The following is a 27,919-nucleotide window of genomic DNA, read 5'->3' as shown; positions in this document are numbered from 1 at the left end:
TATTATAGTATACTATATATATGTGGTGTGGTGGCGAATTCGTGCAGAAATTTCAGGCAGAAATTTCAGGGTAAATACGGCGAAATCGAAATTGGATCATACTGCCAATATTGTGTAGCGGATATAAAGATCCGTGGCTTTTATTTTAAAGTTTTCCTGCTAGTCTCTGGGCTCGGTGGATCATGCGGTCATGCCTTAGCCTATCCAATGAGTAGCGTTGCTGGGCGAGTCTCTGGTAGTGAGGGGAGCGGTAAAAAAAAAAAAAAGGTCGGTTGGGCGAAGTGGAAGCAGAGTCGCGTGAAGTTTTTTTTTTTTACAAGGAATCGCGGCTAGTATAGTTGGAGCGCGGCTTCGTTTTGGCAGGACGAAAGTCTGTTGTTTTTTTTCTTTGTGTTGGAGTTGGGGATTATTGGGGCTGCGCCATCCCAAGCGGAGAGCGTGGCGGGCAGCCTGGTGTGCATACGCCGGACGCCATCTCGGTCTGCAGCGGAAGACAGAGACGCGGAGGGGCTGTTTGAGTGGTGTCGACGACAGCGGGTATGACGAGTGGCATCTTCGGGAGTCTAAGTCGTGTCCTGGCATCCGGTGGAACTGAAGGAGCTGGGGAATATCGTGGAGGAGGGCACCCGGATTAGCGGTGCTGAAATGGAGGCAGCGCGCGACGGTTTTGAGATCCAGGGCCCCGGAGCTGTGTTACACGGGCGTATACGCGGGCGATTTCGACCTCGGATGCAGCGCGAGTGAGTGACCCTGCCATACAGAGGCCTCCCCCTACAACTCATCTCGACCCATTCCGTCGTTGACTGGTAAACCTGCTCCTTTTCTTCACTCTCCTCAATCGGGTGAAGGTCTCGGCAAAGTTGCAGATCTGGACAATTGTATGCATAAGTGTGTGTTGGATGTAATTAAGCGCAGTCGAAGTGTTTGTTTAATGTCATTTACGCACTGTATTTTGAATAGGTGAATGACGATTGGTATTGTGCTATGCTTTGCTGTGTAACCCTGAGATGTTTTCTTTCTTTTTTCCCCGTTTTGAGTTAAATCTGTCTTTTTCTGTTATTGATGACTACGGGACAAATTGGTGAATTGCTAAAAAAGGGGATGTTTGAATTATTCAATTTCCTCTGCGTCATCGGGGCCTAATTCAGCTCTGTGGCCTGAAGTATTTTCTTTCATGCCGTCCGTTTTATAGCTTGCTGTTTAAGGTTGGAGGACAGCGGAAAGAGAAGCGACCTTTCCGTTTACAATAAATCACTCGTTTGTGTTTAGGGTGGTTTATGCGTTCAAACATTGTGTAACTACCCGGGGGTAGGGGCGTCGCACCCGACGTGCTAGGTTTTGGGAGTGCAGGGTTGTCGGCAGATTATATCGGTACCCGGCCGAAAACATATATACTTCAGGGTGCCACCGTGTCCATTTTTGTCCCCTGAACCTGCCTTCCAACACCCTCCCGCAGCAGGACGGGTAAAACATATTTGCACACGCAAATACTGGGACTAAAAGAACTCGGGGTGAGGGACTCAGATCCTCTCATTACTTAGTCTCCCTGGGTAGAATAACCGCCAGTTTTTCCCTACCAAGGCGGGGCGAAATTTCTCCGCTACAATTGCTCAGAATCGCTGTAGCTTTCCGATGGTATGCGGGGCGTTGCGGTTGCTTAGCGTGACCGACGCATAAGAAAGCAAACATTCTTTATTATCATCCTATGTATGTTAAATTACAATCTTCCACATTAATCAAGGTATTGTAAAACGGAAATAATTACAGCTCCAATAGCTTATATTAAAGTCAGCCAAGAGTCACAACATGGTTTTGAAATGGCAAACGCAGACACAAATCAAATGTATATGAGCAAGCAACATAAGGGATCTGTTTGGGTAAATTATATTATAGTATACACTATATATTTGTGGTGTGGTGGCGAATTGGTGCAGAAGTTTTAGAACTGCACTATCGATTTATCACTTTATTTAGAAATATAAATTCAGTTCTTATCCTTTTTAAAAGTTACATTTTTTCAAATTGTCTTTCAAAGTGTCCCTCAGAATGACACTGGGGCTGGGGTGGGCGGGGCTACGAGGGGGAGGGGACGCGGTCAGAATGGTATATTAAGAGGAGACCTCCGCATGTACAGTTACTCTACCTCTGCTTCCAGCGAGACAGGAGCTCCAGATTCTGCTCAAGGTTTCATCTTTTGTCGAACAACTCGTCAAGAATGGCTTCCAAGGCGTAAGTTGTGATCAATTTATTATTGCATTTGAATGTGTAGAGACTGTGGATAACTTGTTCATCCTTGTATGTAGTTTACTGACACTGTGCTTAAGTCTCTTAAACTGACTACTATTGTTAAAACTTAAATTGCATCCACTACAAAAGTAAAACAATATTTCGAAGCAACTTTTTTTAATTACTAAAAACTCATCTTTTTCGAAAGACATTTTGTTAAGGTACTTTATCGATTCTCCTGTTTTATCTCTTTATTTTTTGCTCTGTAGCACTTTTGAGATTGCTGAAATATAAAGTGCAATACAAATAAAATGTATTTTATACTAATCTTTTAAATTAGTAGTAAGGAGTATTAAAGTGTAGAATACCATTTTTTTTTATTTGCAGTGTTCACAAAGGGCTTATATTTCTTGATATAAATGTAACTAATTAGTAAACATGTTTCAGTAGTTGTGATCATGTAGTTTACTAATTACTTTTCTCAGTCTGGGACCCATCAGGATGACAATAGATATGCAAATGTTATTTATCCAAACCACTGAGGAATGAACAATGTTGATGATGATGACTGGAATGGGTCCTGAAAATCATGAATTAAATCTAATCTTAAGTAACACTTCCTTGACTGTTACATAAAACTGTTAATTGTTTTTTTTTTTATCCGCAGTACTTCCAACAGGCATTTTCTGCTCTGCCCCGTGTGCAAGAAGACACAGGCAAGCCTCTCAGTGCATCTGACTAGGGTGTGCATGAAGAGATCTTCGAAAGAAGCCATCCAAGAAGTAGTGGAGAAGGCAAAGCAGGATGCGCTTGAAGTTCTGCAGTGGGGCAGGGTATTCAGCTACAGGCACCTGCGAGACATTATGGATGATGCTAATCCTATGAGCAGGTTGGTGGGAAAACTCTTCAGTCTTTTTTACACATCTCGCGTCGTTTCTTCAGTATGACATTTACTAAGAGTTTTTTATTTACTTATTTATCTGAAAGGATGATCCAGGAGCTGGAGCGTCACCACATGGTGGTGCTTGACACCCCCTCCCCAGCAGTAGCGGCGCAGACCAGCAGTGTTCCTGTGATGGCTGGTACAACCGTGCAGCGACCGGAGAGCTCGGCGACTGAGCAGTCGGAGGACGCAGTGAGTGTCAGCAACGGCGAGATCTTTCAAGTGTGAGTATGAGTGTCTCGGATTTGCAGCTTCATTGATACCTTTTGCTTTTGCTTGTGAGCCAATTGAAGGTGCAATTTTAAGACGAAATATGTTTTCCACATGGCAGTACCCGGGAGGTGCAGTGGCCACAGACCTCCAGGCACATGATGCAGGAGAAGGGACTGTACCGGAAACATTCTCTGGACCATCCCCTCCTGAAGGGCTTCGCCGCATACAGATGGGGCAATAAAAAATGCGCGTCAGAGGGACCGGAATCTCACGGCGACTCGCGGCAGTGCGCGAGATTTCAAGAGACGCGATGTCGCAGAAAACACGAGACCAGTAGGTGGCAGTCATGTTTCAGGTGGCAGTTCTCAGGCACAGATTAAAACAAACAAATAAAGTAAACGTGTGGAAATCATATTTACTGTTATATTTTCAATATCATAACTTTGTATTGTGAGGTTTTATTGTGAAAATGTGACAAAAAACAAAAGCTATTAAAAGTCATAACATTAAGATAGCAGCGCTTCAGATTGGTTGCAAAGTCGGGTGCGTGCGGGACAGCAGACTTCATACACCTTAGATTGAAAAAAAAACACTAGGTTGGATTTTATGTTTGTGTCAATCTTTCTTTTAATATATATGCATACATTTATATATATACAGTAGCCTAGATCGGGGGTCGCCAACCTACGGCTCCGGAGCCGCATGCGGCTCTTTCATGCCTCTGCTGCGGCTCCGGAGCCGTGCTCCTATGGTGATATATTTTTAGACTGATATTGTAAGTTCAAAATAAAACGTGTTCATTTTTGCGCTCAAAATACCCCCCGCCGTCAACAAATTATTTCGTTGAATCCACCCCATCCCCACCCCCGAGGTGGAACGAAGTGTCCGAGATCAAGCCCGCTGCCATGCTTTCCTGACCGAAAAATGTTTTTCATCCAAAGTGACTTGCAAACTAGTCGCCTCCTCGTACTATAATAGTTTTGATACACTGATCTGTTTTCATCTGATTTAATATTGTACGTTGATTGTATAGCTTCAATATACTGTAGATTGCATGATGTTTGTTAGTGGATTAAATTGGGGGAAGTTTTAGTACTGTATGCTCTTGACTGAATCTCTTCTCGTCATCTCTTCCCCCAATGAGGTGTGAAATGTAATTTACATGTAAAAACCGGTTCGACCGTTGCTCAGACGATCTGTGATAACTCTCCACCATTTTCACAATCTTGTCATTAGTTAGTTTAATCAGTTTAATATGCTATTTTCCAACTAAAAGAGCAAGCTGAAGATGCTTTTTTAACTTATATTTCTATTTAATACAATCAGACCTCGTTTTCATTACTGTAAGGTTTTTATTGAGTGGTTACTAGGGGTGGAGCCGAACCCGAATACGGTATTCGGAAAGGCACAAATAATGTGTTTTTTACGAATACTTATTTCAAACAAATACTTTAAAAAATATTTGTATTCGGGAACAAGAAAAACTTTATATTAAAAAGCTGCGTTTCCTCTTGAGACCGCAGTGCATGCCCGGATGAGTGAGTGAGTTCAGGAATCGGGGGGGGGGGGGGGGGGAGTAAAAGAGGTGACTGACACAGGCTGCTCCACACAGCAACAGAGAAGGCTCGGCTGAGCGAAAAAAAGACTTAACTGTATCACTATTTTTGTTGGATAGATTTTTGTACCTTAACTGGGTTCCGGAGGCAGTTTATAACTTTCGGGAAGTGGAGTTTGATCGGGAGATTATTCCATTACGCTGCATTATTGACGTCTGCAGTCAGGTGCTCTCATATTCGCTCTGTTTACGTAGCTCTGTTAGCTCGGTAATTTAGGCAATAGGCTGTTGACAGAGTAACGCTAACATTTGGTTAAAAAGGTTAAAACAATGCTTGTGTAGGCTAGTTGTCTCGAATTGTATGCACTTGTAGGAGTTATATGGTACGTTTAAGTTACTCTGTCTACTGCATATCCATAATTATAATTAAAGAATACTTACACTATAACGTAAATTAGAAGTGCAACGCAAAAAAACTGGATTTTTACGCCTATTTTGAATTTTACTCGAATACAAATACAAATACTTTTCCCCCCTCAACAAATACAAATACAGATACAAATACCGGCTGCTTTGCACACCCCTAGTGGTTACATAGGCAGAAATACAGATTAAGATGGATTACAGTTTAATTTGTGTTTTGTACATCTACTACATTCCGGTATGTCCACCCTGATTCGTAACTACGACTGGAAGAACTTTAAACAGTCTATTTATGTAGTTGTTGCATGTAGTATCTTTTAGTTCTTCAAACCAGAACTTTTCTATGGCAGCAATTAAATCGGTCTTTTGTAGTTGGTTTTGCTGTTTTTCTAATATAGTCTTTCATTGCATGCCATACCATCTCAATGGGATTCATATCAGGGGATTCAGCTGGAGTCTTGACCCAGTTAATGCCCTCTGCGGCAATGGCTTTTCTTGCAGCAGTGTGCTTCGGGTCATTGTCCTGGAAAAAACGGTGGTGAACTCCAAATGTTTCCCTGATGTATGGGGCGGCGGTTTCTTTTATGATAACTTCCTCAAAGAAAGACCGATCCATTATCCCTTCAAATATTGCAATCGGTCCTGGCCCAAGTCTGGATATTGCCCCCCAAACATGAACTTTCAAAGGATGCTTTGGTTTTGGTTTGAACACACGTCTTCCTCTTTTACAAAACGCCATCGTGGCAAAACGATCCAAAGCCACCGTTGTTTCATCTGTGAAAATGACGTCATCAAACAACTCTTTCTCTTCGATCCATTTTTGAGCTTGTTGAAGACGAAGCTCTTTATTTTTGTCTCGGATCATGGGACAATGTTGAGTTTTCCCATACCTCCATCCAAGTTTTTGTCTGACACTGCGTATGGATCGCACGCTAATGTCCACACCAAAGTCACGCAATAGTTGCTTTTTCACCAATCTTGCAGCCATTTCATCGTTTTGATCAGTGATGTTCTCTATGGCTGTGACAATGTCCCTAAAAACAAGAGAAAGATATTAAATACTTGACACGTTAGGCAAAAAACTACAAAAATACTGTTGTATCATTTGTGATAGCGTAAATAACTATAGGTAAATAACTTACGGAGTAATTTTGCGAGGATTACGTTTGCGTGCTGTCTTTTCTTTGTAATGTCTTCTGATTGTGCAGAGGGCTGCGTGAACACCAATAGAATTCAGATGGCGATGTATCTCTCGAGTGGAACATCCTGCAGATCTCATTGTCCTGATGTCTTGGGAATGAATCTTGCTGATCTTTGTCATTTTAAAATGCTGTTATAGTGCACGTGGATGCAATGCATTTATCCTTAAGATTTCATGATGTCATTGGGGGCGTGAATCATATGACAATGGGTTGGCGATATTTTAAATATATGTGATATATTAACAAGTGCTACAGTACGAACATACTGTAGAGCTTAGTACAGACACTGTAAAAAGTGCTACACCCACAAAGTAGGTTTTACATACTTTAAATAGTTGCAAACTATAGTTTAGTTTATTTGTTTTAGATTAAAATACTCCTTCTGTAGTTAAAATTTTTTACCCGAGTTTACTCATTTTCACTCAGTGTTGCTACTTTGTCTACTTTTATTTTGTTTGACTTTTTCTGGAAAAACTAGTTAAATATCAATTATAATGTTTAAACATTGTTATCATCTGTTTTTTGATAGGAATTGTGTATCCCCTGTATGTCCTGTCGGTTTGTTCACATAATCACAAGACAGTATAGAATTTAAAGCAAGTATTTATTTGTAGGAAAAATAAACAGTAAATAAACAGTGTTCAAACAGTGCTTGTTACACGACACCTTAAAACAGAGGAAAACTTAATTGTTTCTTTCTGAGTATTTCGTTAATTCTATCTTTTATTTGCTTCCAGTCCTGGGCTGTGGCGTGAAATTTCTTTGCAACAGCATCAGAAATTGCTTGACGCACATTGTGGGGCAAAGCGTTTTTTCCCCTGGAACCATCGAAATTCACCAATCCTACCCAGTCCTGATAGACGCGAAGAGGAATTAACCGTTTAAACAGATGAACAGCAAAACGATCTGCTCTTGGTTTGCCATCTGGTCCTGTTGAATCCAGATACATTTGTTGCTCTGTCTCCAGAGGAACGTGATTTAAAGTTATATCAGGTTGGATTACTCCCTGTATGAGAGACCGACGAACATGATAATGTGAGGCGTTTGGTGGTGTTTCAGGCAGTCTCAAACAAAAGGACGTTGCGTTGGACACCAAAGAAAATCCCAAATTTTCTCGAACTGGTGTGCAGTCCATTGACGAAATGTGTTCCGATGGAGTTTGCTGTCTGACAGTGCGGTCAACGAGGGGTGTAGAGGCCGCTGATGGAAAATCTAGACTTAGGCCTACAGGTACATCTGCATCGTCCAAGTGTCCGCTGGCTGAGGTTGTTTTCTCTTCTAATGCAGAATAATGAGGAAATGGTTCATTTTCATCAGACTCTGGAGTGGGAGTCTCCAAAAGAGTCGACATCAACGCGGGAAAGCCGTCTGTGGAGGTGCCCCTATCTGTTGTCAGCGGCCGAGACTGGTGTGCTTTTTCTTTCAAACGCTCCTCCAACCAGCCAACCCTTGCCTCCAAATTCAGAAGCTTTCTTGTCAAAGTCGTTAACTCCTGCTTCGAAACTTTCGCTGCGCTGGGACACTGGTTTTTAATCAGTGCAGCCTGAAGAAACCAATTTTAAGAGTAATTTAATACCTTTATTACAACACGGACATGTACAGTACATGAGTATTTATCACTGTTATAATAAAAAACAATTACTGTACATACCGATTTCTTTTTTACAAGCCGAGTTGCCGCTGTTGCTTTCCTGCCTGGGCATGGCTTGTTCTCCTTTCCAGATTTCTGTAGAGTGATTTTGAGGTTAAAACAGAAGGACAACACAAACTTAATAAGAAATGGTGTAAATAAAAATGCATTCTTACCTCTTGCTTTTTGCTAGCGCAAACTGTGACTTTCTTATAGAATGTCTTTGCCTCCATGTCTGTTGTGAGATTAAATTCAGCAACCAATGTGTAATACCAATTTCACGCGAACTGCAAATGCATACACTGTAGTTTGGCTAGTTTGATACAGCATTTTATATCTTAGGACCTCCCCTCCTAAAGATAGTGTGAATGTCTTGGTATTCACTGCATTTACGAAAAAGAAAACCTGGATCACCAGCTCGAACGACTGTGAAATAGTTACCATGCCATACATATGCATATTAGGAAGGAGAGTTAGGGCAAAAACGTTTTAGTCATTAAAGTCGTTTTAGTCGTTTAAAGTCATTATAATGCATGATTTAACAGTAATATTTAGATAATAAAGTCAACACTAGTTGTGAGATTTCCAAAATAAAGTTAACAATATTGAATTTTTAATATTGTTATTATACTCATGCATTATAAAGATTAAGTCATATGCCAAGGAGGCATTTTTATTAATACATTCATTTATACACAAAAATGCCCACTATTTTTACTCACGTTTTAATTCATTTTTACTCATAGTGTTAGTATATATAGCATTAATATATAAATATATTGCATTAATCAGTTTCCCTTTTGAGTAAAGTTTCGTTGCATTCACCTGTCCTCACACAACTGTTTCCTCAAGAGATGAGATTAAACGCTGTTTGTCAACATTAATGTAGTGTGTATTACACTGTTACAACAACAACAACAATATTATTATTATATATAGATATTTTATTTATTTCACATCAGTCCGTCACATAAAACAGACTTAGGATTTACGGCAACAGTTTTGGAAAAGCAAATAAAAAATGTCCATTCAGTGTGTTGAAAAGCACCTGGTGAAGTTGGAATTTTACACCAAGTTTCTTCTTCGGGTTCGGCCAAAGTCGCGTGCATTTTCGGAAGCTAGCTAGCTAGCTAGATAGATTAGATAGATAGATAGATAGATAAAAAAAAATTACCCGTGACTTCGCGCGCGGTTCCGCTTCCGAAAATGCACGCGACTTTGGCAGAACCCAAAGAAGAAACTTGTTGTGTAGAATTCAGAACAAATAGACAGTTTTTATACATATTATTATAAAATAATACAATAATATAATACAATATAATATAAATACACATATATATATATGTTTGTATAATATATATATATATATATATATATATATATATATATATATATATATATAAAGAACTGTGTCTATTTGTTCAGAATTTATTGTAGCTGTTTTAACACAATCACTAAGTTGCATGTGCATATAGACTATACTATACATTGCAGACTTTGAATGATTATACGTATAATGTGCTCTGGAAGAGTTCTTCCATGTGCCACCTGGTGGGAATTCTGTGAAGTACAACACTTGGATGTAAATTTCAAGGCGAGGACTCCCAGAATACCGCGGCAGTCAGCGGGAAGAATTGCGTCATGCCGCAGAAAAAAACGCTCATTTTTAAATGCCCCATCTGTACTTGGAGAAGGATCTCCTGAATGAGAATTTCAAGCAGACGGTGAGGTCTCCCATAAAAGTTCACTCTATTATTTTTTGGAGCTTTATATCTACGCAATATATTCATTAAGTAATGCCGATTTTATTTTCCAGGTGGAAAACGTCAGCAGGTTCATGTTTTTTGTGAACCCTGAAGAGCCATCCCTTGAATTTCTGAGGGAGAGGGAGAAGACGAAGCTCTTCTTTCGGGAGCTGACTGAGGCTGGTCTCTCCAGGCAGACTCAGGTCAACTACATGAAGAGCCTGAAGAGGTTGGTAGCATGTAGATTTTTAACAGTATATTGTAGGTTTGTGTTGTATTGTCGTATCTGTTTTCTTCAAGGAAGTTCAGTCCTCCCGCTATTGTCATGGTGGCATGTACAAGTTTATGTACATATGGATACTTACATACATGTCCTTCCTCTGACAGATTCCTCAAGTACCACACCGTGGCCACCAACCTCCGGCGTGACAACATTGCCTTGTGGAATGAGGCAATGTTCTTCGTGGAGTACCTGGGCTCACTCCAGCAGAGCTCTGCAAAGTTGGTGAGTAAGGAGATGACGCAAAGGAGGTAAGTTCAACTGTCAACACCCGTTAAATTCCATATTATGATTTGATTATACATCTCCTCTACTGTGTTTAACACACTCATAATGTTTTTTTTTATCTCCCTCACTGCTCCTGGAGTGCACTGCATGGAGAAGCAGAGCCATTTTACATTGTGAGCACATTTTATTAAAATGTGTACTGTATTGATTAGGATTGACAGTAATTGAATTTTCTTCTCCCACCCACATAGTCATGTCATTCTCACGGAGATGAGCCCAGAGAAGAGTCCAGAGGACTGCTGGGCCGTGCTGAGGGCTGCCAAGAACGACTTCTTGGCAGTCCTTGGCAAGGTGTATCCAGAGGAGATGCCCCTGGAGTGTGCAGAGTGCTGCCTTGTCCTCTACTACCTGGAGGCCACGGTGATTCTGAAGCATCTCCAGCCACCAGGCGTGGTGGAGCACATGACCGTAAGTGTTGTATTCTTTTTGTCTTCACTTTTCCTTTTTGCAGATACTCTTATTTATCAGTGGGACATCATTGTATTGTGTAGGTCCAGGAGTGGATGACCAGGAGCACGTCCGAGGCCGACCATACGGTGATTGTGGTGAAGGAACACAAGACGTCGGCGCAGCAAGCGGCCACGTTTGCATTGTCCTCTGAGGAGGAGACGGTAAGTATATCAAGTTTGATAAGATTTATTTCATAGTTTATTTCAAGAGCAGCGATTTAATCTGTTTTCCTCTGCCAACAGTGGTTCGACATCTACTTCACCCAGGTACGGCCACAGCTCCTGAGCTCCAAGAGGAGCCGGACGACACTGGATGACCTGGGAGGAGACAAACGGTTCTTCGTCTCCACCACAGGCAGGCTGGTGTTCAACGCTTCGAATGACCTCAACCGGCTGCACCAAAAGTGAGCTGATCATCATGATTAATTCCCCCTATAATATGTTCTACATACGTGTTGTGTGAGACATATTAATAAATGTATTTTTGTATTTTAGATACAAGCTGGATCCAGTCACCTACCAGACGGCCCGGCGCATCTTTGAGACGGCCACCAAGGACTTGACGGACCAAGAGAAGTCCTTGGTGGCCGATTACCTCACTCATTCCACTGCGACGGCTGACGAGCACTACCGGATGAAGCAGTCGCGGAATGTGGTGCTGGCCAGTAAGCTGCTGAAGAAGCTGGCAGGTGACTCAAGGTAGGCATGTTTTCTGTTTGTCAACACACTTACCAACATCAAGACACACAACCAAAGCCCTCACCACTGAACACTAACCTTAAACGTTTGTGGTTATTTTAATTTTTTTATTTTTATCTCAGCGCTGACTCCGCAGAGGAAGGACCCAGCTGTTCTGCCCGTGGTGCCGCACGGGATGCTGCCCTGGCATCCAACCAACAGATGGATGTCCAGGCAGCGTTCGATCAGCTCCTTCGGACCCACCCCGTGACCCTGGATGGCGACATCCCAGACAAGACAGCACGCTCGCAGACGTCAGGCCGGTTTCAGCGGCAGCTCTATGATCGCTGGCTGAAGGCCCAGATGAGGATGCGCGTACGGCATGTCTTGTGTGAGTATTGTTTGTAGCACTAATGACATTTTTTACTGTGAAACGGTCCTATCTACATAGGCTTCTTAACTAACAACAATTTACTTTGTTCTTGACAGCACACTTTGGCAGACGGCAGCCCACCGAGTCCCGGGTCGACGCTTGGATCAGGAACCAAGGCTGGAAAAGTAACGTTCCCAGCGCGGCCAGCGTTCTGAAGGACTGGAGACCAGTGGGTTCGGGGGACACTGCCGTGGACTCTAGCCACATCCAGGAGCTCATCCACAACCAGAAGTGGAAGGGACTTGTGGTGATGGACATTGCGGGGAAGGGGAAGGGAGTCTGCGCCACCCGGCAGTTCCAGGCTGGTGAGGTGGTGTGTGACTACCACGGGCCGGTAGTCACAGCCACTGAGGGCCAGCGGATTCACTCATCGACGAAGGAAGAAGAATCTGGCTACATGTTCTTCTTCCGGAACAGCCATAAGTCTGAGTGTGCCTGTCACCCGGGCATACAGCCTTTTGGCCGGCTGATTAATCATTCCCATAAGAAGGCCAACCTCCGGCCAAGACTGTACAGCCCAGCCGTCGGGGGACAGGACGTTATTTTGCTTTTGGCCCTGAACAGGATTAATGTTGGGGAGGAACTGTTGTTCGATTATGAGGTGCAGAGGAAATCGTTCAGGGGAGAGGGACTGAGAACCATTGAGAACATGTAGTTAATTTTTGGCAAGATCATCATTTTGATTGTTGCTACTCTTCCCAGAAGTGATGTGGGTAGATTATTCCACCGTGCAAGGTTGGGCAGATTATTCATTCATCAAATTTAAAGCTCTTAATTTCTAATCAATTGGCCCAAGTACATCCTGATTGCACTGTACTATTTTCTTGTATGCAGTTTTTATGTGAAATAACTCTTTAAATGTGAAATAAAGTGACACTTTTCTAGTATAATTATTTTGTTTTTTTTTTTTGACAATGTATAAAGTTTAAGATCTTGTCGTTGCCCCAAGTATTACAGTAGTTTAAGTGCGACCCACAGGTCACTTACTCAAGCGGTTAACATCAACATCTGAGATGAGGGGTAACAGACTTCGGAAGGGCCTGACAGTCTGTACGGATGCCTGGAATGAGGTCTGTTTGAACCGCATCATAACAATTGTAGTTGCACTTCGAGTTAATTTGATTTGAACATTCAAAGCAGCTCAGATTTGCAGCTTCCCAGCGAGAGACAAGACGTGATCGAGATGTCTGCCCTGAACGCCACTGTGTGCCTCTGGAGAATCGATTGGCTCCTGCCAAATGGGGCAGTCAGTGTCCGGATTGCTCCGGAAGACATCCCCGGTTCAGTTAGCCATGGTACGGACGGCAAAGTGATGCCCAGAATAGCTCAGCACTCGAAGAATGAAAGTCAGAATAGGGTTGGCTGGTCTTGTTGAATCTTGCAGTCTGTGATAACTATCTTATTTTGGAACTACATGTCTTAGGATACTAGATAATAAAATGGTTGACTTTTAGGCAAACGGTGATTTGTTACCACGAAGCAGTAAAAATACGGGGCTCTTTTCGGCATGTCTGCTGTATTGTATAATGAAATCAGTAAAATCTGTCGCTGTGATGTGTGGATGGATGAAGTTTTAACTTCTTTTTTTTTGACTGGCTATATTTACCATAATATAAGCTGCACAGAAATGGTCCTCATATTGTTTTAAAGCTATTGTCCAGCTCTATAGGTTGAACAAATAATATGCCATCCCCATACGAATAATTACCATGGGTTATTAAAGTATTAAAAATTCAATAACAAAACACCTGTATTTCAAAATTGATCAATTTTTTAAATAAATCTAGCAAATAATGTCATGAACATCTCCAGAAAATTTGGTCTTTGGTTTTTACGTTGTTGCTGAGACATCATTACTTAATTATGTGAAATGTCTATCAAAACCACAGTTCCTTACAATGCTGTTAGCAGTAGCAGAATAGCAGTTAGTGATCAAGGCATGGTACAGGGTTATTATTTTTCATGACAACTTCAACTATTGCCAGAACTAGCTGTGGAAATATAATTTAAATTAAAACATTTCAAATTACTATCAAAATTGAATAAAAAGACAATATTGCCAAAGTAACTGGGGAAAAAAGAGAATTAATGACACAGTCAGAATAGTTTATTTTCCTCTTAAGTTTACACCTTTGACTAGACACTGGCCTACTAAAAAGGGCCTTCATTTGTCAAAAAGCCTGAACAAAACAAAAATAAATAAACTAGATTGGCTTTTATGCTACTAGGGCGAGGAAAGCATTTCAACATTGGTGTAATAATGCATAAGATACATCAGTTTCCAGTGTGTTTTTTCGCTGTTGTTCTGCATATCAGGGAATCTGTGCACTAACTGGTGTGTTTTTATAAGTCAAGTTCCCCTGTTGAAACGCAGGCGGCCCGATTCAAGACCAGCGCATAAGTCTCCCAAGCTTGCGTTTCCTGTATCCAATAAGATGGCAGAATTTTTCTCAATGTGCAATACTGACTGCCAAGTGTGATATCTGTGATGTATGTGATGTAGTTTTGTTGTAGAGTGACATAAGGATTCACTTGAATTAAATGTGCTGTCCCCTGTCTTTTTAACCCCAAAGGACGAACCAGCACCAGTGGTGGAGGCCATCGGAGGAAATGCCGCACTGGGCCGCCGGCACCCAGCTCCATCACCGTGTCTGCCGCCACTTCGTCTACTCCCTCCCCGGTGGCAACCAGCAGGGGTCAGCAGGGCTCAGGACGCCGTAGAAATACGGCGGGAGGCCGGTCAGGACGTAGAAATTGGCGTAAAAAACAAAAGGGGCCATTTACAAAAAATTTACAGAATCTAGTACGCTTCAGTAACTGCAAATTGGGAAACCCGTTTGACTCAACCCAAGTGGGTGAGAAGATCCCGTGTGAGGATCTCACCCAGAGTGACGACGAGGTTGCAACCATCCTGTGTCGCACTCCATCTATGTCAGAGCCTGAGCCTGAGCCCTGCTCACCGGCCTTCTCCTCCACTTCATTCTTAGTTCCGTCACCCATCCCATCCTCTTTTGTCTCCTCTCCATCTCCATCTTTTTTTACAGACTCTCCTCCTCCGTCACCACACGTAGTCTCACATGTAAGCCCAGCCCCACATCCATCTTCAACTCCGGCCATGGTTCATCCCACCCCTCCGTATCAGGTTCCAGCGCACCCCTCATCTCAGCTGGTTACGGGTCCGACACCCCCATTTATGTCCCCTTCTGTTGTTTTTGAAAAAATGGAAAGATTCAATAAGTTGCATAACTATTATCTTAGCAACTACCCTAAAATGACCTATGAGGCCAAGTGCTTAACTTACCATTGGTGTATTCAGTTTTGGAGTGAGTTTTTAAATGCAATTTCCATCTGCAAGCAGGGGAGGGACCAAAACCTAGAGGCTCACTACACGTATGTTGACAATTGGGTTGATGAAGCTGAGGTGATATTTCCTAATGATGCGCTGGACCAGCTGAGTGCCATCCCCGGGGTCCTGGAGTTGGCTGTGGAGATGGGCTATCTGTGTGATGTAAATAGTTTTTTATAGAACCTGTAAATAATTAGGTGAGAGATCTCACAAGTACTTAGGATAAGATAAGATTAAGATAGTTTAACCTTAACTTATCCTAAGTTTGTATGACATAAGATTAGAATAAGATCAGACTAATATAGGTTAAGATAAGATTTTGTATAACATAAGGTAACATAGAATAAGATAAGACTAATATAGAGTAAGTTAAGATAAGATTTTGTATAACATATGGTAACATAGAATAAGATAAGACTAATATAGTGTAAGTTAAGATAAGGTTAAGATAAGATTGTATAACGTAAGGTAACATAGAATAATATGACTAAGATATAAATAAATGTGGATTATTTTGCATTTGGTTTGTGTCTGTGTGGTTATTTAAAACATTGTGAAGTTTGAAACAAAATTTGATTAGCTTAAATAATGATTGGTTAAACTCATGCACATGTAGAGAATTGTAGTGGACTTGCCATTGAATTAAAGGTTTCTTCAGTTCTCAAGTGCAATGCAAAAAACATAGAGGGGCAATTCATTAAATGATGCAAGCACAGGGACATGATTTTGGTGTTAAACCCAAATTGCATGACCATTCTGCCGCAAATACAGGCCTTTAAGGTTAAAGGTGCCATCCAACTCTACTTTGAAAACTTGTGAAACTGATAAAGTACATGTTTCTTTGTTTTCTGCACATGCGTCCACCAAACGGAAGGGGCCTGAGAGTGGCATTAAGAGTCTGCAGCTGTATATTATTATTATTATATATATAAAATTATATTTATATTATAATATTATATTATATAAGCTAATTTCCTAGATCCTTAAATTTGCAAGCATAGTGGTGACATAGTTTCATGGACAAAGAGCAAGCAGTTATGAAAGAGGAAAAAGAGAGAAAGAGTCCGACGGAGTCACCACTAGATCCAGTACCAGGGGGGTCAGCCACGTTTCCGTGAAACGTGATATATTGCAGTTTCTTGCATCACGCTGGAACCCCAACCTCGCTCTTAGGTCACCTAGTTTAGACTGGACGTTTGCGAGCGGGACTCTGGGCAGGCGATGTGCTCGTTTCCTCAGTCTGTTTCGGACGCCGGCGTGTGTCCCACAGTGCTTCTTTGTTCGGCGCCGTGGGGTCATGCGGCCGTGTCCTTTGTTTGGTTTGTTTTACACAAACGTAAAAGCATGGAATATACCCCTAAAGGGAGGCCTTATTGAAATAATATGGATCATTTAAGGCCTGCATTCAAATATTACATTAAAATGACTAAATTAAAATTATTAAGTTTACCCATCTTTATCACTCTGCCTTAAACAAAGGAGACGCCTGAAACTCATTCCGGTCCATCTCCTCGGTATACAGAGTACACTTTAGATGGGCAGTAAGTGCATTTCCCTGCCACTCCAGGGAAGCCGGTGTGGATGTGCAGGCTAGCTGTTTGGTCCCTGTTTCAGGTTCATGCGGCAGAATCTGCAAAGGCGCCCTGCTTGTCGTGAGTCTGGCCTTTTCCTCTTTTTCTCCATCTTCTTCTCCACCCGTTTCTTGGCAGCCTCCAGCTCCTTCTGGAAGAATTCTGTCTCTGCAAATTCATCTAAGGCCATTTTGGGGTTAGAGAGCCCCTCAGCAAAAAATGTTACGTTTGTAAACAAAAATCAGGTAACACTACTTAAGGCCATTGCTTTAGCAATTTATAAAGACATTCATAACTAATAATAATGAATCCGTAAAGTATTAGAAACATGGCTATAATTATTTATCAAAAGGCATAACACATTATACCCATGTGTATTATGCATTATGAATGATTTATGAAGCTCTCATCTGGAATGCACTATAGATACCCTCATAATGCATTATGATGGTCGGAATAATACAGCTTTCTACTGCATTACAAAGGTATCTATAGTGCATTATAGATGAGAGCTTCATCAGGCAGTCATAGTGCATAATAAACATGGCAATGTGTTATGCCCTTTTAGAAATATAGCCGTGTTTATAATGCTTCATGAATGCATCATAATGCATGGTCAATGTGTTTAAAAATGACTAAAACAAAAAAAGATGTTACCAAAAATCATTTATGGTTCTGCCTGTGATGCTATCAACACTCAAGCTTTTCTGGTCAGTGCAATTTATAATTGTTCAGACAGATAATAGTCTACCATGTGAGCGATGCTCAGGTCACTGATCAACACAAGTTTGTCAGAAACGGACTGACAAGATTTTTTAACGTTATGACAAAAAACTATACACACAAATATGTAAAACGATCATGTCCATTCATTATCCCATGTGCCATTTTACTACAAGCCATGGACACATAGGCTATGCGGCAAACCTAGCTTCAGCCTCTTACCAAGTGAGCGATGCTAGCTAATTGGTGACACAAAATTACTGTCAGTACCGTGGCGACAAGATTTTATCATACAACAACATAAAAACCACACACATTATCAAATAACGGTCATGACAATTCATTATTTAGTGCATAATTACAGGGAACGTATGAGAGATAAAAGTCTGTCAGTTCTCTCTCGTCAAACAAGTGAAATGGATGCGAGTGATAATGTTACTATAAGCGAGCTGTTATGAAAACACCTGGTGGTATAACTGTAAATTTATCCTGTAGTTCTACATTTATCTCAAACATGTCATTCTGACACTGATATGTCTTCAAGCCATCATTAGTGGCTCCCTCATCTGGCCTCAGTAGGGGTTGCATCCCAGAGCCACCAGCAGCCTGCTGGTCTTGGTGGCACCCCAGTGTTTGCTTGTAGAGGAGATGCTCAGTGGCAGTGATGGTGGGAGTCCCAGATGAGACAAGATGAGCACAGAGCTGTCCAGCCCATTGTTGCCAATGGTCACATTCTACCAGAATGCCCTGACACTAACATCCAAACATCCCACGGACCCCAGCTATCCACTCTAGGGAAACTGAATAAGAAGCCTTTACCTTGGGCAGAAAATGCTTTGTTTGTGTAGTACGTCTTAGTGACAGAGTAGCAATTTCAGAGGCCATTAAGTTGAAAAATATGCAGTGAAATATCTAATGATATCTGAACATTCAAACACAGCATACAATTCAGTTTGCAAATTTAAAAAATTCTATTTAAAAGAACAGTTTAATTTCAGAGCCGACGGCCGTGTGACCATGAAATGAAATGAAATGAAATGCCGACAACATTCCTGGAGCCTTCAATTTAGCATACACAGTGCCCTCTACAGGATTCTGTCGAAACCGCATCCCCTTCAGCCTCGTTCACAAAACGTGCGAGTTGTTTTCAGCATACGTTTTTCTTTATAAATCCCAAAATCCTCTTAGATACGTACCTATGAATGTTTGGCATCTTTTTCGGTCACATGAAGCCTTTATAAATGAATTCCCGATTAATGCCTCTACATGGCTAGTGGTGTAATTGTATCATTAGAAACACATGAAAACATCTTAATTGCGTTAAGGTATGTAACGGTATAGTCACATGACAAAAGATAACTTCGTGACTTAGCAAATTGCATGGTAGTTATATTACTTTAGTGTTGCTGCTGTGACAGTGCCAGACAATACAACTGTCTAATTGTACCTATCAGCGTACCTATAATATCACCCATTCATTGCGCCAGGGTAAGGTCGGATGGCGTTACATCATAAACAGGAAATTAGGGGAACATGCTGCCTTTATCCATTAATATTTTCACGCAAGACAAAGGTAACGAGTCCGTTGAAATTTCAGTACCTTGCGTTTTTTAATTTAAAATGGTAATTAGTTACATTACTCCTTGCAGACCAAAGTAGTGTAATTACAGTAACGCGTTACTACCAACATTGCTAGGTAGTTTGGGATTCAATAGATTTATGAAGAACATACAATGAATAGAGGAAAAGGAGAATATAGCTTAAAGCAGGGCATGATGAAAGGGGGGGGGGGGTTGATTCTAGAAAATGCAGTTAACTGAAACGAGAACTGACTGGCACCGGCAGGGCAGGGGGACCTAATCGGAACAGATAGAGGAAGCGACAGAAAACGTCAGCGGCCCCTACTTATCTTTTAGCCTTCCAGAAGGACAAGTACTAACCGACTAACTAGAGCAAATATCAAACATGTGGTTGTCACGTAGACGGAAGGTACCGAGAGAGGGGGGAGATTCCCAATGGGCTTTAAAAGGGAAACAGCTGATACATATGGCAGAGCCTCCTCTTGTACATGCCGAATGTATGTCAGATGGTCGCTCCCGGATTGCAATCTGTCAGAGAATAAACTGGTGACCTGCAACTTCTCCACGTGTCAGCTGTGAATCTCTTGACCCGGTGGAGACGGTGTACTCCAACACTCCCCAGCCACTCTGAAGCACTGTGCAGATCAACAGTAACCTGTCTTCACAGATATTTTCAACCAGTCACTGGATCTTTGTGTCTTAAATCATCCACAATAACACCTATTCCAAAGAAACCCAGAGTCTCTTGCCTCAGTGACTACAGACTGGTGGCTCTCACATCGGTGGTAATGAAGGCTTTTGAGAGACTTGTGCTGTCATACCTTAAAACCGTCTGTGTGTTGTCCAACTGATGGAGACGTTTTCTTAATTTGTTGTGGGTTTTTTTTATGTTTGCATGTGTTTTCTGAAGTTGCAGCGCGTTGAGCTCTCTGGGCCACCGTAGAAGAGAGACGATTTACAGCACGCAATTCATGTAGCTGATAAGACTTTAAACCAGGGGTATTCAGCCTTAAAAAAAATAGGTTTTTTTTTTACATGGGGAAGACGAGGAGCCCCCGCCTGCCACTGTTTATCCGGGAGCTTGAAGTGGAGAGGGTGAGCAGCTTTAAATACCTGGGCATCTACATCTGTGAGGACCTCACCTGGACACTGAACACCACACAGCTGGTCAAGAAAGCTCAACAGCGGCTGTATTTCCTGAGGAGGCTGAGGAAGTTTGGCATGTCACGCAAGATCCTCAGCAATTTCTACAGCTGCATTGTGGAGAGCACACTGACCAGCTGTATCACCGCATGGTATGGCAGCACAACTGCTATGGACCGCAAACGCCTGCAGAGAGTGATAACAACTGCGGAGAAGATCATTAGGACTCCACTGCCCTCTTTGCAGAGCATTTACCATCGCAGAGCACTGAGGAGAGCTGCCTCCATCCTCAAAGACCCGACACACCCCCAACACGGACTGTTCACACTCCTGCCCTCGGGACGAAGGTTCAGAAGTGTGAAATCTAGAACATCCCGGCTAAACAACTCTTTCTTCCCCACTACAATCAGACTCCTAAATAGACGACCTACCTCAATTACATAACAGATCACTTTGCATATCATGACCTACCTCATTTGCACAACAGGTCACTTTGCACTTTAAGCTCTTTTTGCACTATTTTTCTCAAGTATGCTCTTTTGTACTTTAATTTAATTTAACCTGGCATTTGTGAGTGGACAGCAAAGTAAGAATTTCATTGTACTGAGAAATACTACTTTTCTGTACATATGATAATAAACGCTTTGAATCTTGAATCTTGAAGTGTGCCACGCCCCCTCGCTGCCTCATGTGGAATCCACGTGTCATCAGCTGTTTCTAGTTGTGTTTCATTAGTTCTGTGTATTTAAGTCCGTGTCTGTGTGCCTTTAGGAGTGTGGTCATTAACGTTATGTAGTGGTTGTATGTACCTGACCGTGGTTTCCTAATTACACCTTGTGTTCATTCGACTCCTGTTTCCCCGTTCCATGCCTCATGATATTTATAATGGAATAATATAGATTTGCTGCGTTAGTCTGAAAGCGTGAGTGTCATGCCAGCTGCTTGAGATTTGGCAGCCCTGAAAACATACATTTTTTGTTTCACCTGAGTTGATTTATATAACAAATAATATTACTTTCAGTTTATACAGTTGTTTAAAAAGCGGAAACTTCAACGAACATGAAGTCACCAATAAACTACGTCTATTTATCCAACATGTTATATAATAGGCCTATACACTGTGTTTGAAAACTTTTCAGCTTTACGATTTCAGGACCGATCAGCCACTCTGTTAGGAACATTACGCTTTTTAGTTGCAGGTGTTAGCTTTGCTGCTGCTATTAACACTAATGGCATATTAGCGCAAACAAAGGGCTGCATACGCAGAACTACGTCTTGCTTGGCGATCAAAGGCGTTTGACTTTCATTGGCGTGGGAAACGGCGGTTCTAGTACCAACTCACTACCGAAAAGACTACAAAAGCTGCGTCGGTTAAAATAGAAGCACCCCATCAGGTTCAAAATAATAACTTTCTGTTTTGGCTATCGGTCTGGGTCCGTATGGGACAGCTTCTGGGTCCGGACCCGGACCGCAGTCCGCCTGTTAGTGATCTCTGCTTTAAACTATCTAATAATAACAAATTGCTTTACATTTTTTGATTCTTTCCTGAGCCCAGCGTGGTGAGCATATTTTATTGTAGTTACAATTCGCTTGTGGTTTATGTTAAGGTTGATTGAGATCGCGGTGGATAATTAACGTCTTCTCGCCAAATGTGATGCAGTTGTTATTTAACTATGTTTATAGGCTTATTTGTGTTGCGTGCGGTGAGCGAGCGAGCCGGGAAACAGGCGAGGCAAGCCGAGAATGCAGGCAAACGGGGTTTATTCGGGCAGACAGGACCAAGACAGCGACAAACATCAATGACGGATCTGGGGTAACGTACTCAGACGCGGACTAAATACAGAAGACAAACCAAAATAACAAGGAACAGCTGGGCACGATCGGGAAAGCACACGTGGATAATGAGGGGGCGTGGCACACATCGGGAGCGGACGGAGCGGATCATGACAGAACCCCCCCCCAAAGGCGCGCACACCGGGCGCGCCCGAGAGGAGGCGACGGACGGGACGAAACCGGGGAACAGGACCTGGAAAACAAAAGCAAAACATCAACGAGACACCGGAAACAGGACAGAGACACAGAACAGGAACAAGGACCAACAGAAAGACAGGACCTGACAAAGAACAGGAAACGCAGACAGGCAGACTGAGAAAGGAGACACAGAGGGGACAGAAAACGGAGGAACAACAGGGCGAGGAGTGAACACAGGAGACACCGAGGGACGAGGAGCAAAGACAGGAGGGACAAAGGGACCAGAAGGGAACGGAGGAGACACAGAGGGACGAGGAGCAAAAACAGACGGGACGGAGGGAAAGGGAGGAGGAGCCAGGGGAGCCCGAAGGAACCCAGGCGGGCGACGGGCAGCGGCCGGAGGGGCCACAGGCGAGAGGGAGGAGGGAGCAGGAGGGGACCACCCAGGGGCCAAGGGAACGGGACGAGGGAGTGACGGAGGGGACACGGAAGGAGCAGGAGGGAACACCGGTGCAGGTAGGCAGGAGGGGGAAGCCGCGGCAGGCGGAGGCGCAGCCGGAGCCGGGGAAGGCGCCGTCCGACGCCAAGCCGGAGCAGGGGGGCCCGGAGGCGGCCGACACGGAGCCGGAGGCGGGACCGAGGACCGGCACCGAGGAACCAGGGGGGGATCCGGAGGCGACCGCCGACCCCGAGCCGGAGGACCCGCAGGCAGCCACCGAGCCACCGCCAGGGGCCGAACGGGCGAGCCAGGGGGCAGGGCGGGCGGGACCCGGGCCCGACGCCTGTGTCCCCGTCCCTTACGGGAAACTGACAGGCGGGGTCCTGGGGGGCGTCGGCCTCGCAGAGGCAAGGGTGAGGGAGTCATGAGGGAGGTTAGTCCTGGGCGGACAAGAGTCAAGGCCTCTAAAGAGGCAGCCGGCGTGGCCGCAGGCGGGGCAGCCAGAGCAGCGGCCTCAGGCGGGGCCGCTGGCAGAGCGGCGGCCTCAGGCGGGGCCGCTGGCAGAGCGGCGGCCTCAGGCGGGGCCGCTGGCAGAGCGGTGGCCTCAGGCGGGGCCACGGGCGCGGCCGTAGCAGCAGGCGGAGCCGGCTGGACAGGCGAGACGGGCTGGGCCGGCTGGACAGGCGAGACGGGCAGGACAGGCGAGACGGGCTTGGGCGTGCGGCCAGCAGGGAGCACCTCGGGCAAAGCGGAGACCGCTGCAGGCGTGCGACCAGCAGGGGGCGCCTCGGCGGGCGCCGCCGTCACGTGGTCAGCAGGGGCCGCCTGGGTAGGCGCCTTGGGCGTACGGTCAGCAGGGGGCGCCTCGGCGGACAGAGCGGCCTCCTCCTCCACCGGCGTGCGGCCAGCAGGGGGCGCCGCGAGCCAAGCAGCGTCCTCCTCAGGCGGTGTGGCTGCAGGGACTGCAGGCTGGTCAGGCAGGACAGGCGAGACAGGCAGGTCAGGTGCCGGCAGGACGGGCGAGACAGGCAGTTCAGGTGCCGGCAGGACGGGCGAGACAGGCAGTTCAGGTGCCGGCAGGATGGGCACCTCCGTCACGCGGCCAGCAGGGGGCGCCGTCGCGGGCGCCGCCATCACGCGGCCAGCAGGGGGCGCCGTCGCGGGCGCCGCCATCACGCGGCCAGCAGGGGGCGCCGCCGTGGGCACCTCGGGCAAGCAGCCAGCTGCAGGCGGTGCTGCAGGCAGAGCGGTGACGGCAGTTGCAGGCGTGGCTGCAGTGCCGACAGGCGAGCTGGGCTGGACCGGTGAGACGGGCAGGGCCGGTGAGCGGTCCGCAGGGGCCACCGTAAGCAGCGCGGCAGCATCAGCAGGGGGAACTGCGGGCGTGGCTGCTGGCGAGCAGGGCAGGACGGGCAGGTCAGGCGAGCAGGGCAGGACGGGCGGGGCAGGCGTAGCCGCTGGCAGAGCGGCAGAAGCTGCAGCAGGCGGTGCCGCTGGCAGAGCGGCAGAAGCTGCAGCAGGCGGTGCCGCTGGCAGAGCGGCAGAAGCTGCAGCAGGCACGTCCGGGGAAGGCAGGTCCAAGATAGGCGCCAGGATCGGCGCCGGGCGTGCTGGCGCTGCCCCTTCAAGGGCCTTGGGGATCCGGGGAATCGAATCCCAGACGGCCCTGGCCCCTTTCAGGGCTAGCCGTGTTCCCTGGAAGGGGGAAGTTGCCTGCGATGGCAGGATAGCAGCAGCCAGACAGGCATCAGGCTGTTGCGGTGCCGCGGGCAGAGAGGCGGCAGCTGCAGCAGGCAGCGCAGCCGCGGGCAGAGAGGCGGCAGCTGCAGCAGGCAGCGCAGCCGCGGGCAGAGAGGCGGCAGCTGCAGCAGGCAGCGCAGCCGCGGGCAGTGTGGCGTCAGCAGCCGTTGTTGCTGCAGGCGGTGCCGCGGCGATGTCATCCCCGGCGGGGAGTAAGGAGCAGGCCCCCAAGAGCAGCGTCGGGGCGGCTGCTTCCCCTTTCCCCTTCCGCTTCTTCTTCTTCTTGCGGCTGGGGCATGACGATTGCGGCGGGGTTGCCTCGGAGAGGGCGAGCGGCTGAAGCCGCTTCTCCGTAACCCTGTCGACGAGCTGTCGGAGGTTCTCGCGAACCTCCGCCATGACAGGCGCTGCCGTGAGCGGGGTTACCTCCTGAAGGAGGGTCCCGCTTTTACTGGCTAAGTCCAGTAGTCCGGAGTCCTCCCGGACCTCCGGCTGGTGGAGCCAGTAGAGCACCTCGCGAAGCAGATCGACGCGTTGATCATCGACCTGCGGAGGTGCGTTGTGGAGATCCGTCATTCTGTTGCGTGCGGTGAGCGAGCGAGCCGGGAAACAGGCGAGGCAAGCCGAGAATGCAGGCAAACGGGGTTTATTCGGGCAGACAGGACCAAGACAGTGACAAACATCAATGACGGATCTGGGGTAACGTACTCAGACGCGGACTAAATACAGAAGACTAACCAAAATAACAAGGAACAGCTGGGCACGATCGGGAAAGCACACGTGGATAATGAGGGGGCGTGGCACACATCGGGAGCGGACGGAGCGGATCATGACAATTTGGTTTCTATTGAAAAGGCGAAAGTGTTCTAAAGATGTCTGATAGTGTGTTCGAGATATTGAAGCTAAAGCCTAATGTTTAAGAGTTAATATAGAAGGTGTGTGATTTCCCGAATTTATAACATGATACAGCTTTCTAAGTGAAATTTAAGTTGTCTATTTTGTTACAGTTTGACCACATATACAATACGCAGATACCAAATGCTCCTGCAGAGATGTAGAAAAGGTGACATTAGTACAAAGTCTGTAATTTGTGAGTTCTGCACAAAGGAATTAAAAGGAAAGAAACAACAACTATTCTAATGTTATCTTTGTCGGTAACAGTGTCCTTGCCTTTGGAAGCTAAGAGCGTCGTATTTTCAGGGAGAGCCCTGTAATATTTAGTTTAATAAATTGTTTTTATTGATAAACCTTCATACTGATAATCCTCTTATAGTGGTCCTGAAAGAAAACATGACTGAAGATATTATCCATTTTAGTACAGACACATTTCACGATTCAGTAACCTGACTTTTCCAATAGATGGCAGTGTAGTACTTCGACTAAGACGTGCTATGGAAACGGAAAGCTGGTTTTCCATTTTAAACGTTTGTCTGACTGAAATTACCACATGTTGTACATATGTAATCGTACTATACATCTAACCTTCAGCGTTGTATTACCTACCTTAATTATCTGCAGCAATAAAACATGTACGCGTAATTGGACAGCTGCAAGTTAAGCAATCTGTCTGATTTTACGTTAAAGTAGGCATGGACGGACAGTAAGATGAATGCAGGAGAGACCTGTGAATAAGCTGAAAGTATAAATAGAATTAGAATACAGCTTCACAGTACTTATATATCCCAGCACAATTTCGAATATCATCACAGCTCCCTGAAAATTAACAGCTATCATTATAGTACAAATAAGCAGTTATCCAGACATCCCGAGTCTCCCGGAAGTTCCGGGAGTCTCCCACATATTGACCGCGACTCCCTGATACCCGCAAATTGAATAAAATATCCCGGAAAGAAGAGCAAGTAAACAAGAGCATGCATACCAGACAGTAGCGTGTGCATCGCGCACTTGAGACGCGCGCGTACGACGGAATGAGCGTGAGAGAGAGAAAGAGAGAACGTGCATATGTGTGGATCCCTGCGTGTGTGCCTGTAGCCCGTGCTAGACAGACAGCATCCTGATTGGTTTACTTAGCAAAATAAGCCAATCAGATTTCAATGCGGGCGGGCTTTTATTTAACTTCTCGAGGACCGAAGTTATCGGTTCAGTGGAGCATCATGACAGAGGGGGAGTGCCCCAAAAAACGGAAATATAAAACGTATTTCACTTCAGACTACACAAAAGTGTATCCTTGTTTAATAAGGATGAAAATAATGACAGTGTTGCGTGCTGTACTGTTAGCAACAGTGATTTCAGCATTGCTCATGACGGTTTAAACGACTGTAAAATGCATGTTGAGTTGAGTTTAACAAGTGTCATTTCATGTGCTGTATTCAGGTCTACACTAGTTAGACACTTGGTTAGTTGCCAATGCTGTCATGAAAGACTCCTTGAAGACTTTTGTAAAGTAGCAATGGAATATAATTAAGGAATTTGCATAAATGGTAAAATAATCTACTTATATTATTGTCAAAATAATACATAATATTGACCTTCGTAATTTAGTGCGCTGACTAGAGGAAATTAATGAAGAAATTAAACTGTGAAATCAAGTTTGTTGAAGTTACATCTCACTCCATGTCGGGCGGTTGGGGGCACCTCCCTGAATTGAGTTTTTGCAGGTTGGGATGTCTGAATTATTCTACCTTAGGGAAGGGAGGGGGTCCTGGCAATGAAAGTTGGGGGGCGGCGGCAGACGATCTCAGAGGCAAGCTGCTGTCCACCCAAAAATGCAGGCCCCTCATGTAAGCTCACATCCACCCAAATGTTCCAACCCCAGAGGCAAGCTGCTTTCAACTCAACCCCTTGACCCCAGAGGTAAGCTCGCTCCCACCCAAACACCCTGATCACAGAAGTAAGCTGACATTCACCCAAACCCCCAGCCCCCAGAAGGAAGCACCCATCTACCTAAACGACCTACCCCCAGAGGTAAGTTGACATCCATCCAACTGCCTTGATCCTAGGCGAAAGCTGCCCCGGTACGTCTAGGTGGTGACACTCCATCCTACAGGGTTGACGTGATGCACTTTCCTGAAGCACACAGAGGACACTTTGGGTTTTAGGTAAGTGTGCTTTGTTTTTCTGTGTGTGTGTTTTATTTGGTATGGATTTTATTTAATGGCACGTAAAGATTTTATTGAGCACTGTTTTGGTTGATCACTGTAGCACTTATCAATATTAACATTATTAACATTTATTAGCATTTTATTTGATCTGTTGTGCTGTTTATTGTGCGATTAACCTATTTTATTCCCAAGCTTACTGATTTTATGTGTTTTGGGAAGGTGTAAATGCCGTTTTAGCCCAACCCTTGTGCAGAGCTTGGAAGTCTGCGGATGTGTTCT

The 27,919-nt window shown here is 44.8% G+C and overlaps 1 protein-coding gene across 4 annotated transcripts; it reads left to right on the top strand.

Annotated features, from left to right (window-relative positions):
* The first annotated feature begins 261 nt into the window (after window positions 1-261).
* On the top strand, window positions 262-12,955 carry LOC140582812 (uncharacterized). 4 transcript variants are annotated; one of them, XM_072707200.1, is made up of 14 exons: window positions 262-806; window positions 2,156-2,229; window positions 2,894-3,115; window positions 3,214-3,393; window positions 3,501-3,715; window positions 9,787-9,916; window positions 10,009-10,166; window positions 10,325-10,618; window positions 10,697-10,913; window positions 10,997-11,116; window positions 11,198-11,358; window positions 11,450-11,653; window positions 11,776-12,023; window positions 12,122-12,955. In XM_072707200.1, exons 8-14 carry the CDS (start codon window positions 10,551-10,553, stop codon window positions 12,718-12,720), a joined length of 1,617 nt encoding a protein of 538 aa, XP_072563301.1. In that variant the 5' UTR covers window positions 262-806; window positions 2,156-2,229; window positions 2,894-3,115; window positions 3,214-3,393; window positions 3,501-3,715; window positions 9,787-9,916; window positions 10,009-10,166; window positions 10,325-10,550; the 3' UTR covers window positions 12,721-12,955. The 4 variants fall into 4 exon arrangements, with proteins under 4 accessions (XP_072563301.1, XP_072563304.1, XP_072563302.1 ...); XM_072707203.1 differs by having other exon boundaries at window positions 9,787-10,166; window positions 10,325-10,468; window positions 10,585-10,618; XM_072707201.1 differs by having other exon boundaries at window positions 262-740; window positions 9,787-10,166.
* Window positions 12,956-27,919: the final 14,964 nt, after the last annotated feature.

The sequence above is a fragment of the Paramormyrops kingsleyae genome, chromosome 25 (assembly GCF_048594095.1).
Source record: "Paramormyrops kingsleyae isolate MSU_618 chromosome 25, PKINGS_0.4, whole genome shotgun sequence".
Taxonomy (NCBI): Eukaryota; Metazoa; Chordata; class Actinopteri; order Osteoglossiformes; family Mormyridae; genus Paramormyrops; species Paramormyrops kingsleyae.
Note: the sequence above shows the minus strand (reverse complement) of the source record. Positions and strands in the feature narration are given on the sequence as shown.